Source organism: Opisthocomus hoazin, chromosome 3 (assembly GCF_030867145.1).
Source record: "Opisthocomus hoazin isolate bOpiHoa1 chromosome 3, bOpiHoa1.hap1, whole genome shotgun sequence".
Classification (NCBI taxonomy): Eukaryota; Metazoa; Chordata; class Aves; order Opisthocomiformes; family Opisthocomidae; genus Opisthocomus; species Opisthocomus hoazin.
Genome location: NC_134416.1, coordinates 50,371,366 through 50,386,472, shown reverse-complemented (window position 1 = coordinate 50,386,472; position 15,107 = coordinate 50,371,366). Strand labels below are relative to the sequence as shown.

General features: G+C 43.0%; 1 protein-coding gene across 1 annotated transcript in view; it reads left to right on the top strand.

The window, feature by feature from the left end:
• Nucleotides 1-181: 181 nt before the first annotated feature.
• The window catches only part of ASXL3 (ASXL transcriptional regulator 3), a 126,866-nt gene continuing 111,940 nt past the window's right edge, over nucleotides 182-15,107 (top strand). The window contains exon 1 of the mRNA XM_075416231.1: nucleotides 182-565. Coding sequence (XP_075272346.1) covers nucleotides 512-565 — 54 coding nt within the window. The 5' untranslated portion in view covers nucleotides 182-511. The remainder of the gene's footprint in view (nucleotides 566-15,107) is intronic.

Here is a 15,107-nt window from a genome sequence, read left to right as displayed (position 1 = left end):
GCCCCGCCGCGCTGCACCACGGGAGTTGTAGTCCGGCCGCGCCCGCCGGCCACCCCCCCTCTGCCCTCCCCGCCGCCCCCGGCCCGGGGGGAGAGCGGCGGCGGCGCGGCCGCTCTCGCGAGGTTTGGCGGCGGGAGCGCTCTCGGGCGGCCTCCTCGCGAGGGCGGCCGCCGCCACCCGCGCCGCCGCCGCCGCGGGGATGTTTGGTGCGGGCGCCATTCCCCTGCGTGACGTCATAGTGCATTGTTGTGAGCGTGGCGGAGCATCCCTCAAGCTGTCAGCTGTGCCGCCGCTGCTGCCGGGAGCCGAGCCGGCCCGGCCCCCTCTCTCCCCCTCCTCCTCCTCCTCCGCTGCCGCCGCCTCCTCCTCCTCCCCCGCCCCTCCCGCCCCGGGGGCTCCAGAGCTCGGTGTCACCGTATCATTGTCCGTGCGGAACCCCTCCGGGCCCCCCCCGCCCCCCCGGTCCGCCCTCCCCCCGCCCCCCCCAGAGCCACCTCAATGAGATGCAAACATGAAAGACAAGAGGAAGAAGAAGGACCGCACCTGGGCCGAGGCTGCCCGCCTGGTAGGTGCCGCGGCAGCATTGTGTGCGCGCGGGCGCGGGTGCGCGCCGCGCGCGTCCCGCCGCCGGCCCGGCGCGCTGCCCGCCGCTTTGTTGCCGGCGGTTGGGGCCGTTGGGGCGAGCGAGCGAGCGAGCGAGCGTGCGTGCGGGGGGGGGGGGGGTGGAGGGAGACGGAGAGCGAGCGTGTGCGTGAGGGAGACTGAGGGGGAGCGAGCGTGAGGGACTCCGCGGGAGAGGGAGAACGGGGCGGGGGGGACGACGGAGAGTGCGTGTGTGAGGGAGTGCCTGTGCGGGATCGTGTGCGTGAGGGGGAGGGCGCGAGTGCGCGTGCAAGGGTCTGAGGGAGGAGGTGCGCGGGGGAGCTTGTGCGTGTGCGAGCGAGTGCGTGACGGGAGCGGCCGGGGCGCCCCGGCGTGAGGGGAGCTGGGGCGTGCCCGGCCGCCCGTGCCGGCGTGGGGGGGCTGCGAGGGGGCGCCGCGGCAGCCCGCTCCCGGGGAGGGTGGGCCCGGGCTGGCGGTGCGGGCAGCCCCCCGCTCTCCTCCCGTCCCCGCCCGGAGAGGAGAGCCGCGTCCCGTCCTCGGTGCGTGTGTGAGGAAATGCCCGTTCTTTTCTTCTCTTGCATGTGTGTGTGTGTGTGTAAATACCCGGGGATTGTTTCTGTCTCTGCAAGTTGGCGCATCAGATATCCCAAGAAAAATCCCTCCTTTTAATTCTAGAGAAAAGTGCAGTATCCGGGAATTGCCTTTTCATCCCTTCCGTGCGGACAGGAGGAGTGGGGTGAGGGGCGAGGACGTTCGGGAGAACTCTGTCCCGGGGTTTCCCTTCGCCCTCTCCAGTTCCCCCGCTGAGCCGGGAAACGTCCGGTTGAAGGCTCCGTGGCGCTGGAGACCTAGTCCCTTCCCGCTCCGTTAAGGAACTGTCTCCCTAACCCTACTGTATCTGTTTTCATGATTCTGTATCATTGTTTGCTGAGTGTAATAGAGCACATTGTTTGTGTTGTTTTTCAGTTTTGGAGTACGTGCGGGGTTCTATCCATTCTAGGAATTTTACGACAAATAGTTACGCGCTACATAGCATGTATGGTTATACCCGTTTGTGCATGTATCTCCTGAAAAGTTGGGGCTGGTTCAGCTGCAGTTGGGTGTGTAGAAAGATGACAAAGCTAGAAAGACAGACTGCTGGTTATATTGCTTTTTGTATCTACACCAACTTTTATCCATCTCTGATACAGACTTCATTGCCTAAGTAACTTGTCTGTGCTAATGGTACATCAGTTTTTGGTGATGGGTATTGATATCTTATTACCATTATTTGTTTAGTTGTGAAGCACATCTCTTCTGAAAAACGTTTTCACCTTGCTGTATGAATCCCTACATAGGAAGTTCAGCCTCTCTCTCCTACATAAATAATTGTAAGGAATTAGACAGACACTACCTATAGATGTCTCTGTAAGCTGTACTGAGGTATTCTCATATGCGTGGTCACTGCTAAATTCTGATACGGCTCATTGTACATCCTACAACATTTAATAATAGTGCGGCTTTAGTGAAGATGTTCTGATGCAGTGTAGCTACTGTCCTCTCTTATTTCTCACAACTGTAACAGGAGTTTAACTGTAGTAAAACGTTTACCTTTGCCAAAATAATTTTTGGCACTGGGTGTTGCTACAGTACTTGTTTCTCCATGCTTTAAACTGGCAACATGTATTCGAAAGTTTACAGAATATATCAAATGCTATTCTAACTTCACTCTTTCAAGTTACTGCTGCGGGTGCCACTATAAGCTGTATTTCGTTTCACAAATGTGCATAAAGGAATTTTATATCGAGTAAAGTTGCTGTTCCTATGTGGTCAAATATATGGAAAAGTTTAAAGCCTCAAGAGAACAAAGGCTGATCCACCGCTGAGGAGAAGGGCTACGACTCTCGTATTCTCATGATGTCATATCACCTCACGCTCCCCTAGAAGGGTCATGATTTGCTAAAATCGAGTGAAAATGATGCACCGCTGTATGTAAGCAGTGGAGATACACAAGGTCCACAGTGTGGTTTTGTCTGGCCTCCTGTGGTTGCTGAGTTATGGACAACTTGTCCCACATGTGTTATGTAAATGATGCATAGTGCTGCTGAGAGCACCTACAGTCTTGCACTGGGCTTTACTTGTATAGCAGCGTATGTTTGCAAATCACAATGAAAGACTGAAGCCAAAATTGCCACTCCTTACAGTGTTTTATGTTAGGACCCTGATGGTTCGTTATGACTTCGTTTTCTTGGGATACATCAATAACATGTTACTGCAAGGTTTGATTAAATCAATTTCTTTCCAACGACAAGTAAACAATGAAGTGATTGATACCTACTCACAGAAAATGACTCCTGAGTTACCTAGATCAATATGTTGTAAAACTGTATGCTGCTGAATTATTTTTAGGAACAAGAGGTTGAATGAATACATACAACAAATGTATGGATATTTACATGTTAAATTTTCTACAAAAGCCCTTACATTACAACAATATTTGGCTTTCAAAGTGAAGTGCGAAAAAGTATGAAATGACAGAGATAAGACTGCTGGCATTGCTTTTTCACTTTCTTGTGCACATCCATATATTACAATCTAGACTTTAAATGATGTCCTCGCGTGCTTGTTTCCCAGGTACTTTAAGTTCACTCACTAGAGCTGCTGATTTTTCATTTTATTTTCTTTGTTTAATGTCAGGTGCCATACTTAATTTTCTGTACATCTTTCAAACTCAGTGCTAATGTATATTTTTCTTTTATGTTTCAATTGTACATACATAGCTATTATTAGCAACACCCAGTAGCTTCCCAAACGTTTCTATACTTATAACATGCCTGGGAAGTTAAGTATTTTGACCTCTGCTTTACCCATGCAGAGTTGAGGCATGGAAAGATTAAGTACCTTACTTAAAGCTGTGCAGGAAATCTGTGGGAGAGGCAGTTATAGCACCAACAGCATCTCTGTAGTAGTTCTGTTTCATAGTCATAAAATCATCTTCCTTCTGTGGCTACGCTTTTGCCTCATTCACTCTCTATTACTATTTCTCTCACAGTAATTATGAGAGAAATGGATATGGTCATGTCTCTATATTCAATCTATATTGAAACTCATAATGCACCATGTAATAGTTACGGATAAAAAGGCGTACAAAAACTGGACTCGAGCCTGAAATCATTACACAGCTCTGCATTTCCCACACTCACAATGAAAGAAGCAGAAGTACTTTAGAAAAATGTATTACGTGACAGTCTTAAAATACCTTGTAATGTGTAAGTCTGAGTGGTGGGGCTCCAAACTGACAGTCAGTGTTGCATCTACTGTTTTTTGGTATTTGATTAAAGGGTTTTCGAAAACTTAAGTTCCTGCAATGCAGTGTTTTTTCAAGCTGTTCCCTAAATTTTTAAAGCATAAGCAGAAAAGGACTCCCATTATATTCAGCTCTTGCTGTAAATACCGCGTACGTGATACAGGCAGTAAAACAGGAGCCACTGGCGTGTCCTGTATTAGAACTTGCATTTTGTGGAAGACGTCTCCTGCAGAGAGTTGAATCTTTCTGCCTGTGACACACTGCTTTTTTCCTCATGCAAGTCTGCTTATCTTAGGGCAAGGCATAGCCCAGCTTACAAGCATTCCTGAGAAATGAACGCATGTGCAGGATCAGTGGAATGGTGGCATACCACGAGCAGTTCGTGTTACAGAACCCATTTTGTAGAAGACGCGTTTTTATGGACAAAATTGCAACCTGTCTTTACAACCTGACAAAGGGCATACCTTTGATGTAGACCTGATACGTCAACTCATTTTGTACTTTGCAGCATACTAGAGCAATGCTTATGTATGGCCTGGGTATTACCTCCATACCAGTTTTCTGCTTTTTGTGTCCAGTAGACTAGGATAGAACACTTAAAGAAACGAGAACAAAAGGAAATCTTTAAAGGAAGGAGGAGAAACATCCTGTCTTTCAGCTGATCCTCATTTGATGAAACTGTATTGTTGTTTTCTGGTCATACGTGGAACTCATAAAAATTGAATAGAAAGGTTAACACTTGAGTAGTCGAAGTAATTTGTAATGAATCCTTTCAGTTGAAAAAACTTGTATCCATTTAGTTTCAGCTGTTCTTAAACTCACCAGGACTCTCAAGCAGTTGCTGAAAGACCTGAAATAGTGAATTCTGCTTCTTAATAATTTCATGCCATAAGATACTGCATAAAAAATATGGAAATGAAAAATACTGAGAACAAAACATATCCAAGGATACTCTGCCACACAAGAACTGATAACAGTTCTAAGCAGTGATCCAACTTTTATCATTTGCCTGCTAGACACGATCCTTTGTTATTGGTGACAGGAAGGTGAAAGAGGCTTGAACAAAATGAGTGGAGGCTGCTCGCTTCGGGAATGCAGAGCTCAGCATTGGTGTGAAGCGTAGAACAACTGCTTATGAAGGGTGATAGTTTCTGGTAATATTTTAAAAGATTTTGTATAAATAGCTTGCCCTTCTTATTGCCCTCTTTTCTGTAAGTGGTGTTTTGAAAGACAGTTCTGTTAAGTCTCTACCACTAGTTGACAAAAAAGCAGAAGAAAATCCCAAGAATGAGAACAGCAGTGCTTGTTGGGTTATTTGTATGTTGGATCTCCTCTCCAGTATTTTTGTTCTTCCTTCTCCAAATTTCATGCTCAAAGAGAGGTTGTCTTGTGTTACTGAAGTCTATGTGCCTTACGGTGCTATGGAGAGTCCTCATGGTTCAGGTGACAGGTACATACTGGGTGACTAATATTCATACCTTGTATTTCTTGCACTAGTCTCCTGACAGGATCCAGCTCTTAATTAAGAGTTGTTCTCTTGCTCTGTAAACTTTAAGAAAATTGTACTAATTAGTTAAAGAAATTGATGCTGAAAAAAATAATGAAAAGCAACAAAAGCCCTTTGGAATTGTTAGCTTGCGTGTTACAGCTTAATGTGCCTGGCTGTCCAAAAGCTGATTGTTGCTTCATCTGGTCTGCTAAGATAGTGTAGTTGAAACAGATCGTATAGCAGTATGGATGTAATTTTGCATTACATCTTCATATTTGAAGACCACAAATGAAACAAAAAATTAGAAGAGTAACTTCTGTGTAGCTAGACCATTGATGATAATCCCTTTGACTTTTATCTTAAGTCTCTGCTTTTGTTACTATAAATAGCATTTTAAAGCACTGCGTGAAAGGAGCTTCATGTATCTTTGAAAATGGAAGATTTGACATGACTTTGTTTTATGGTATTAAGGATTTCTTTGTTGTTGGCTTAACAGAGACCTACTATTATTTCCATGTTTGTTCTGAGTTAATTCTTTTTCAGACATGCAGAAACGTTGTGGCTTGGGAAGTTTTGATGGCCTTTCCCTTTGATCCACAATCAATGCTGCTTTGAAGAGCTGTATTTTATTTTGGTTTGCTCTAGGGTTTCCTCCAATTTGTTTTATTCCAAGTAATTTTTGCACTTGTTAGACAAGGATGAACCTGCACTTACTTCTTTTTTACCTTCTGTGGTTGTGTTTTAAATGTCAGTATTTTTTTTTTTTGTTAGTACAAAATAATACAGAAATTAGTGTGTTTTAATATTTTTTATTTTAAAATGTGATCTACAAATAAAATATAAATTTAATCTATTTCAGCTTGCCTTTTGCATTCTTCTAGGGCAGACTGAGAAGAACGAGATTCTAACTCTTATCTTGAGACAGCCTTTTAACCCTTGACATCACAGGCTTTTAAGAAGGCAGGAACCCAACCCAGGAATGGGATCTGTTCTCAGTAATGTCACATTACTTCTATCAAAGCAGAGTAACATAGGAGAAAACCCTTGCAGGAACATGAATATGAGCATTCCTCAACAATGTGAAGATGTTCTCAGTGCCTTAAGGTATCATTTAATGCTTACTGTTACAGTAGGGAGGTGATCGTGCCCCTGTGTTTGGCGCTGGTGAGGCTGCACCTGGAGTACTGTGTTCAGTTTTGGGCCCCTCACTACAAGAAAGATGTTGAGTTGCTGGAGCTTGTCCAGAGAAGGGCAGCGAGGCTGGTGAGGGGTCTAGACATGAAGTCTTACGAGGAGCAGCTGAGGGAAGTGGGGCTGTTTAGTGTGGAGAAGAGGAGGCTGAGGGGGGACCTTATTGCTCTTTACAACTGCCTGAAAGGAGGCAGTAGTGAGGCAAGTGTTGATCTCTTCTCCCAAGTAATGACTCCTTTTCCAAGGACGAGAGGCAATGGCCTCAAGTTGCATCAGGGGAGGTTTGGATTGGATATTAGGAAAAATTTCTTCACTGGAAGAGTTGTAAAGCATTGGAACAGGCTGCCCAGGGCAGTGGTTGAGGCACCATCCTTGGGGATGTTTAAAAGACATATAGATGCAGAGCTTAGGGACATGGTTAGTGGTGGAATTGTCAGTGTTAGGTTAATGGTTGGACTCTTGGCTTGAAGGGATGACCTACGTCGTTCTGAATATCACACCTTAAGCAGACTATTACCTAACTATATCCACTTGTTACTATAGTACTTTAGCACAGACATCATAAGTATCAGGAGATGGTTAAGCCATCTGGCATCCCTCTTTCTAGGGCCTCTTTGGTGTCAGCGTACTGACTGGGTTTGGGGACTGCACTTAGTGTTGGAGGGATCTAGAGCAGCACCATTCACTTTGATCTAAGCAAGCTCTGGTGTTTCTGGCATTGGAAGAGAAAACTGGGGAGAAACTGGTGTTTTTATCCTTTGAATGTTAAGAGTTCAGCTCTCATTAATGGCTTGAACTCAGCAGCACAAATTCTGTGTGGACCCTGGCATGTAGCTTTCCTCAGTATCGGAGGACATTTTAGATGAGGTTTTTAACATATGGGATCAAGCTGTTACATTGCAGGTTCTGAGTCTCATGTGGCATCCTGTACCTCACGTGTCTGAGAAGACTTGTTTTGTAGTATAGTATTGAATTTCATTTCTGTCTGACAAGTTTACCAAGATCAGCAGCCACAGTTGAGTCTGTTCCTCTGGAATCATCAGGGGCATTCACAGACTCATTGAGAGGATTGGGCTATAGTTTGCTGTAGAAGATATTCCAGGTCATGACCTAGATTATTGTTCATGGTTTTGGAACATCAGAAAGTAATTTATTTAGAAGGCACACATTACATACTCTATTTTAAAATTTGTCGTCCTGTATGCATAGATTGGTCTAGCTGAGCCTGTCATGGTGAGAATCTCCTCACTGATGCAGGGGCTCAACTCTAGAGATCGTTATCCTGTGGGTGGCAGTTGCAACCTACACAGCATAGTCCGACTTACAGATAAGAACATTTTCTAAACATCTGCAGCTTCAGAAGTGTTCCTTGACAGACAGGCATCTTGAGCTAGTAAATCATTTGGTTTGGAGAACTTAATATCAAAGCTATTTTCTCTCTTTCTTGTTATGAACTTGGTTAAGTATAGACAGGATCAGGAATTTAGTGAAGCAGTCATTATAATCATGGTTTACATTGCTTTGTCCTGGTTAGCTTACTGTATAACGATGTCTAGAGAGGGAAAAGAGCCTTAACCAAAGTATAGATCAACCATTTGAAGGTGAAAGTTTTACTCCATTTCAGCTGACTCTTAGCAGCCTGTAGAACCTGCCTAATGGTGTGTAGTGGTTCACTATAGTGGGTGAGATGCCTTGTGAAGTGTATACAGAGTCTAGTAAATCGCAGTCAATCTTCATGTCCCATATGATTTGTTCTTGCCTTTGTGACTTGTGCCTTCTATATAAGATGAGGCTCTACCACTATCATTGTATTGCCAAAGTACTTCATCCGTCATTAAGTGATAACTTCCTGTTTAGATTATTTTTCTTTCAGTTCCATCAGTTTTAACTGAACAAATTCACATCCAGATGTTTCAATACATTTATTGATGTCTATTTTTGGATAAATGTTTGTTCTTTTTATGCCTCAAAATTCCCAGTTATCCAACAGCTGCTGGGATATCTGTTGGCATTGCTGTGTCAGAGAAGCATGTGACACTCCACGTCACTATGCCTGTTTGCCAATATTTACTAGCAAAGGTAATGGGAGAAAATAGACCCTTATTGGTCACAGCCTGCTATCATTCTTCTGGACCAAGATTCTGGCAGCTATCTCAAAATTATGACACTCTCTGATCACATTAGTTTCTTTGATCTCATTTGCCATTTCTGTCATTTAGAAATTCTAGACAGGTAAGATCAATGAGAACCTCTTTGGAATTAAGTGTTTAGAGCAGGTAAAGCATCTTAATTAGAGCATTACTTTGATAATCTTAGAACCAATAATCATAGAAGATGAAGTTGGGAAGGGCCTCAAGGTCACCTTGTCTGTTTAGACTTGAAAATACATCACACTCCCCAAATTAGTTTTTGTTTTGTGAAATCAGAAAAATTACTTGATAACTTGCATTACCCATAGGAGCTAGGACTTCTCTGGCCTTTGCCAGAATCCGGTCGTTATGTGGAATTTCACATCCTACTTAAAAATGGGAGAACTGGGAGAATAAAATGATAATGAAAAGTTGTCTGATGGTCATGATTTAGAATTCAAATGCATCATTGCCTCTTTTTTTCGGACAGTGACTAAACAGAAAACATCAATTTTCTTATACAGACTGAGAATTCTATACCCATTTAATGGTGTTTATTCACATTCTCTGCTTTTCTGAGTCTTTTTTAGACTTCGTCTCTGCATTTTTTTTCAGCAGTTTGATGTAGCAGTGCTGCAGCAGGTTCATACTTAGAGCAGTAATGCTTAATGCATTCTAACCTATTTCATAATTTGTTTCATTCATCATGCAGGTTTTTGAGACGTCTTGCAAACACTCGTGTTTTAAAAAGCAAAAAATAGTAGAATAACTAGTCAGCTTCACTGTCTAGCTGTGGAATAAGCTCAGTAAATCACTGTTAAAGACAATTTCAATTAAGTTACTACTGAAGATATGTTAATATCTTTTTGTTACTAGTTTCAAGATGACCAAGGGCTCCACAAGTATGTACCTTCTTGAATACGTCAAGTATTACCAAGCGTTTGTCCGGATTGTTCTCATACTGAGGTCTCTTGCTTTGAAATATTTTTTTTTTTGGCCAAGAATAAGAAAAATCTGTGTAGCCAATTTTGCTACATTGGCAATCCTTGTCAAACATGTTGTTTGTCTTCTTTTTGTCCTGTTCCTGGGATGCTGTGCTGTCAAGTTGTGTTGCATTATTAAACATCTCCTGTCTGTTAAGCACACATCAGCAGAATGGCTGGACAGTTCAGCAAGTGCTTGGGTCCATCAGGCCAGATAGTAGAAAAGAAAGGGGAAGCAGTAGTATAGAGCATGAGCTGTCTTTTATAAGGCTACTAATCTTTTAAAATAATGGTGGAGACTCTTCTGATGATTTACTTCACCCTGCTCAGTACATCTGGAGAGAGTCCAGCGAAGGGCTACAAGGATGATGAGGGGACTGGAACATCTCCCGTACAAGGAGAGGCTGAGGGAGCTGGGCTTGTTCAGCCTGAAGAAGAGAAGGCTGCGAGGGGACCTAATAAATGCTTATAAATATCTGAAGGGTGGGTGTCAGGAGGATGGGGCCAAGCTCTTTTCAGTTGTGCCCAGTGACAGGACAAGGGGCAATGGGCACAAACTGAGGCACAGGAAGTTCCGTCTGAACATGAGGAAGAACTTCTTCCCTCTGGGGGTGACGGAGCCCTGGAACAGGCTGGCCAGGGAGGTTGTGGAGTCTCCTTCTCTGGAGATATTCAAGACCTGCCTGGACAAGGTCCTGTGCAGCCTACTGTAGGTGACCCTGCTTCGGCAGGAGGGTTGTACTAGATGACCCACAGAGGTCCCTTCCAACCCCTACCATTCTGTGATTCTGTGATCTGTGCAGCTGGAGACTTTAAATAGAGATCGCAGTACAACAGTGGTCTCCTGGGTAATAGCTGAAGTGCTTTTGGCAAGGTATCCCAGTAGGAAATAGTTGGTGGGAGGACAGAATAAGGATTGCATATTTTTATGTGGCATAAACATATACATATATAAAATGTCAAGTATTGGGTTACAGCTCTGTGAAACTGATGGCGAGAATCACAGAAACAAGTCTACCTGCCTGGGAGAGTTGGTTTGCCCATTTGGTTGCCCCAGCATCCTTTGGGTGGACAGTTAGCAATAGCAAGAAATGGACACTGCTCCCAGCTCTTGTGGTGGTCCAGTCATGTGGCTGCTTCAACTTGCAAATCAAATTCATGCTAAAGTGCTGTTCCTCCAGTCAGTGTTCAGGGAACAGCTGACTCACTGCCAATTTCCCCTGTTGCTTTTGGAGTGAGAGCTACCCATCTGAGTGGAACTTGTCAATGATAACCATCCCTTTGTCTTGAACTGATGCTCCTTGTTCTTAGTAAAAGTCTGTTAGTGATTACTGTGGTTTCTAGAGCATGGGAACTGCCTCCAAAGAGCAGATACTGAAAGAAGATGGAATTACCGCTTTAATCTAGCTTGAACACACAGTTATCTTATGACGAAGGATCTTTCACGCTCTTTGTGATACAGTGTTCCAGCGACAGTAAGCCCCGTTAAGTGGTTGTGATGTTAAAACATCCTCTTTTTAAGAGTTGTAGAAGCACTTAAGAACTAGGGGGCTGTGGCTTCACAGGGTAAATTTGTAGATTTTTATCAGTCTGGCCATGCAAGTTACTACACGCTGTATACATGCATTGCTTATGATTGTTGCATTTACTAAGTACCTCCACAAGAACGTCTCAGTACCTGTGCTACGATCAGCCCTTCACAGTAAATGTTTGATATTCACTGTAACCATTGTGGGTTTTTAGCTTAATCTCCAGGCCCACAGCAGCAGCAGCACTTGAGGAGCGGACTACAGAACTCGTATAGGGCTGTCTGCAGAGTTTTTCTATGAAAGAGATCATAAATGTGGGAGAAGTGAACAGATGCTTGACTGACTGGAGGGTGTGGGATGCAGTGCAAGAGACAAGCAGTAAGAGGAGTGGGCAGAGGGAAAGGCCTTGGGGATAAAGACAGCGTCTGAGAAATCACTCGATCTATTATGTTTCATGGACTCCAAAAAGGTAGTCTTTCAACTGGCCTGTGAACTACTGATTGAGAACTTCAGTAGAAGACGAGGAAACTAGAAATAATTTTGGAGTAATGGAGTCAAAACAGTTGATCAAGAATGTTTTGTATGGCTTTTGGAAGTTATGTCAGAAAAGCATTGTCTTATCATCTTTTAATCTGTTTTAGAAGAAACAACCAACCAATCAAAAAACAAATATAAAATATCTTAATCTGTTGAATTAGTTTGGCCTAAGTGGGATTTTTTTTTCTTCAGGGAGCTGTTAGAATTTTTTTGTAGATCAATGTCTAATTAAATAATTGCTATGTTGCAAAAGAGAACACATCTGTCTCCATTAATTTGTAGGGTTACCTACTTTGCTTGGAGATAGATTGTTTGACACATTATCAAAACATTCTCATCTTCCAGTAATTCTCAATCTTTAAGACTTTCATTAATTTAATAAACAACAAAAAACCAAAATATCTGTTTGTATAGTCAATTTTAACTATCCTTAATGAGGACAGGCTCAGTTTCATGCTGTAATTTTCATGTGCTAACTCAATACGTTACTGTCTGAGCTGTAGGGGAATGTTTCAAGATATTCAAAGTAATGTTAAAGAAAGTAAAATAATGCTCCTGTCTTCATTCTGAGCCAGATCTACAAAAGTGGCTGCCTAGATGATTGAGGTTGGTGGATTGAGATTGGTATATATGCATGGTGGTTGGGAAATGCCTCTGAAGGAGCTGCAAAGAGAATGAGAGATTTTGAAAAAATTAAAAAAATCACTGCACCTGTTTGCTGTTATCAGCATTCTTAGAGTTGCTACGGGAAGAAGCTTCACATGTTAGTTAAAGTGTTGTTAAATGTTGGAGTTAATTTGATAGAAAAATATGGGTGTGGAGAGGGAGGAAAGGGATCTGTGGAAAGCATTCTGAGGATTAATGTGGTGAAAAAAATGAGATTTTAAGTGCTACATACATAATAATAGTTATGGAGCTTATTACTTTTAGTACTTGCATAGATTTTCTAGGACTAGTACAAGAGAATGAAATTGGGTTTATGTCTGTTGGCATGACGTGTGGTGAAAAAAAGTGTGTGCCTGGGTTATACTGATGTAATCCTGGGTAGAAAAATGGTAGCAATGCATTGGGAAGCAGTGAAGAAGAGGTGGAGATGTTCTTGTACCAATGAGAAGTAGAATCGCAAAGATACTTAAAGAGAGGAAGAAAAAATATTTATGACTGACAATGAAAGAAATGAGGGGAAAAAGACCCTTATGAATTCTAGGATAAAACTGCATTTCATTTGTTTGTTGGCGTTTTTTTTATTTTGCTACCATTTCACTTAATGAGATAACCTTCTAAAGACCCAAACCTTCATCTTTTAAGTTTGGATTCTCCTCAAACTTCGGGATTATGAGGATCGCAATGAAACACCAAGATGAAAAACATTCAGTCTTCTCTGTAAAATTCAGTGCGTGTGTCTTGGAAATGAAATACTATGTTTTGATTATGTTGCATTCTGTTTATTTTTAGAACAAGTTCCATTACGGGCTATTTCAGCCAAAGGATTATTGTTGAAAATATAAGTAATCCCTCTGAAATAATTGAAAAGACCAATTTGTCTTCTGAAATATTCTCTCGTCCATTTGGTAGCAAGATCTCCTACTGGAATTTTCAGAATTGGTTTCAAATTATCTTGTCCAGGTTATTTCTAGAACAGCAAAAAAATATAAATGTCCTAGAATCTCCCATGTCCAAAAGTCTGTCTGATGTGATGCTTGAATATGAGACTCTGGTAGTTTCCTTGTTGTGATTCTGCACACCTTGGTTTATTTTTTGTTTTAACCTCAGAGGACATATCATGTAAATCTTCTGAGTATAATGTTACATCTTCGGATGAGATTGTCTGGCACATTTAAAAGAAGATTACATTCCTGGATTTGAATGGTAAGGTTAACCTTGTTACTAATTCTCATTGTTTCAGAGGCACAGCATGAGTTCAGTAGGTACACTGGAAGCCCAAGTTGAGGCAGTGCAACATTTCCATAAAAAAGTTTTCATTTTTCTGTTCACTTATTGCTAGATATATTTGGAGGGAAATGGAAGATATAGCTAATACAGCTAAAACACGTATTACTATCAACTTCTAAAACATTAAATTAAAAGTGATGTGCCTAAACCCTGTAGACAATTTATTTGCCAGTAGCAGTTCCTAGGAGCTGACAATTTTTACTGTGGCATTTGCTGAGGAGCTGTGACTTTGGGAAAACTCGGGTCCTCATGTGTATGTATGCTGGTGCCCATGGAGAAAAGAATAAAACCCATGACGGAATATACTTTATAACAGCCATGTTTTACTCTCTTGGTTTACTTTTCTTGGGTTACAGTTACTTTCCTGACGGGTAACTGCTGAATCTGTTCAATGTATAGTGAGGGGTCTTAGGACAAGAAATATGCTGTGATATTAAAGACTCTTAAAAATAGAAGCTTGTCTTGAACAGGAAGCCTAGCTTTATGAGAAGTCTCTGTATTTATATTCCTTTATAAAATCCTCTGTGATTACTCTCTGTTAACCTATTACTTTGTTGTCATTCTGGAGTCTGGTGATGGTACTTGCATGATGTGTTATCAGGTTATCAGGAGTAGTCAGCATGGATTCACCAAGGGGAAATCATGCCTGACCAATCTGATAGCTTTCTACAATGACATGACTGGCTGGGTAGACGAAGGGAGAACCGTGGATGTTGTCTACCTTGACTTCAGCAAGGCTTTCGACACAGTCTCCCATGATATCCTCCTAGGGAAGCTCAGGAAGTGTGGGCTGGATGAGTGGTCGGTGTAGTGGATAGAGAACTGGCTGAATGGCAGAACTTAGAGGGTTGTCATCAGCGGCGCTGAGTCTAGTTGGAGGCTGGTAACAAGTGGTGTCCCTCAGGGATCAGTACTGGGCCCAGTCTTGTTTAACTTCTTCATCAACGACCTGGATGAAGAGTTAGAATGTACCCTCAGCAAGTTTGCTGACGACACCAAACTGGGAGGTGTGGTAGATACACCGGAAGGCTGTGCTGCCATTCAGCGTGACCTGGATAGGCTGGAAAGCTGGGCAGAGAGGAACCTGATGAGGTTCAACAAAGCCAAATGCAGGGTCTTGCACCTGAGGAGGAACAACCTCATGCACCAGTACAGGCTTGGGGTGGACCTGCTGGAGAGCAGCTCTGCGGAGAGGGACCTGGGCGTCCTGGTGGACGACGGGTTAACCATGAGCCAGCAGTGTGCCCTGGCTGCCAAGAAAGCCAATGGGATCCTGGGGTGCATCAAGAAGAGTGTGGCTAGCAGGAGGAGGGAGGTTCTCCTTCCCCTCTACACTGCCCTGGTGAGGCCTCATCTGGAGTACTGTGTCCAGTTCTGGGCTCCCCAGTTCAAGAAAGATGAAGAGCT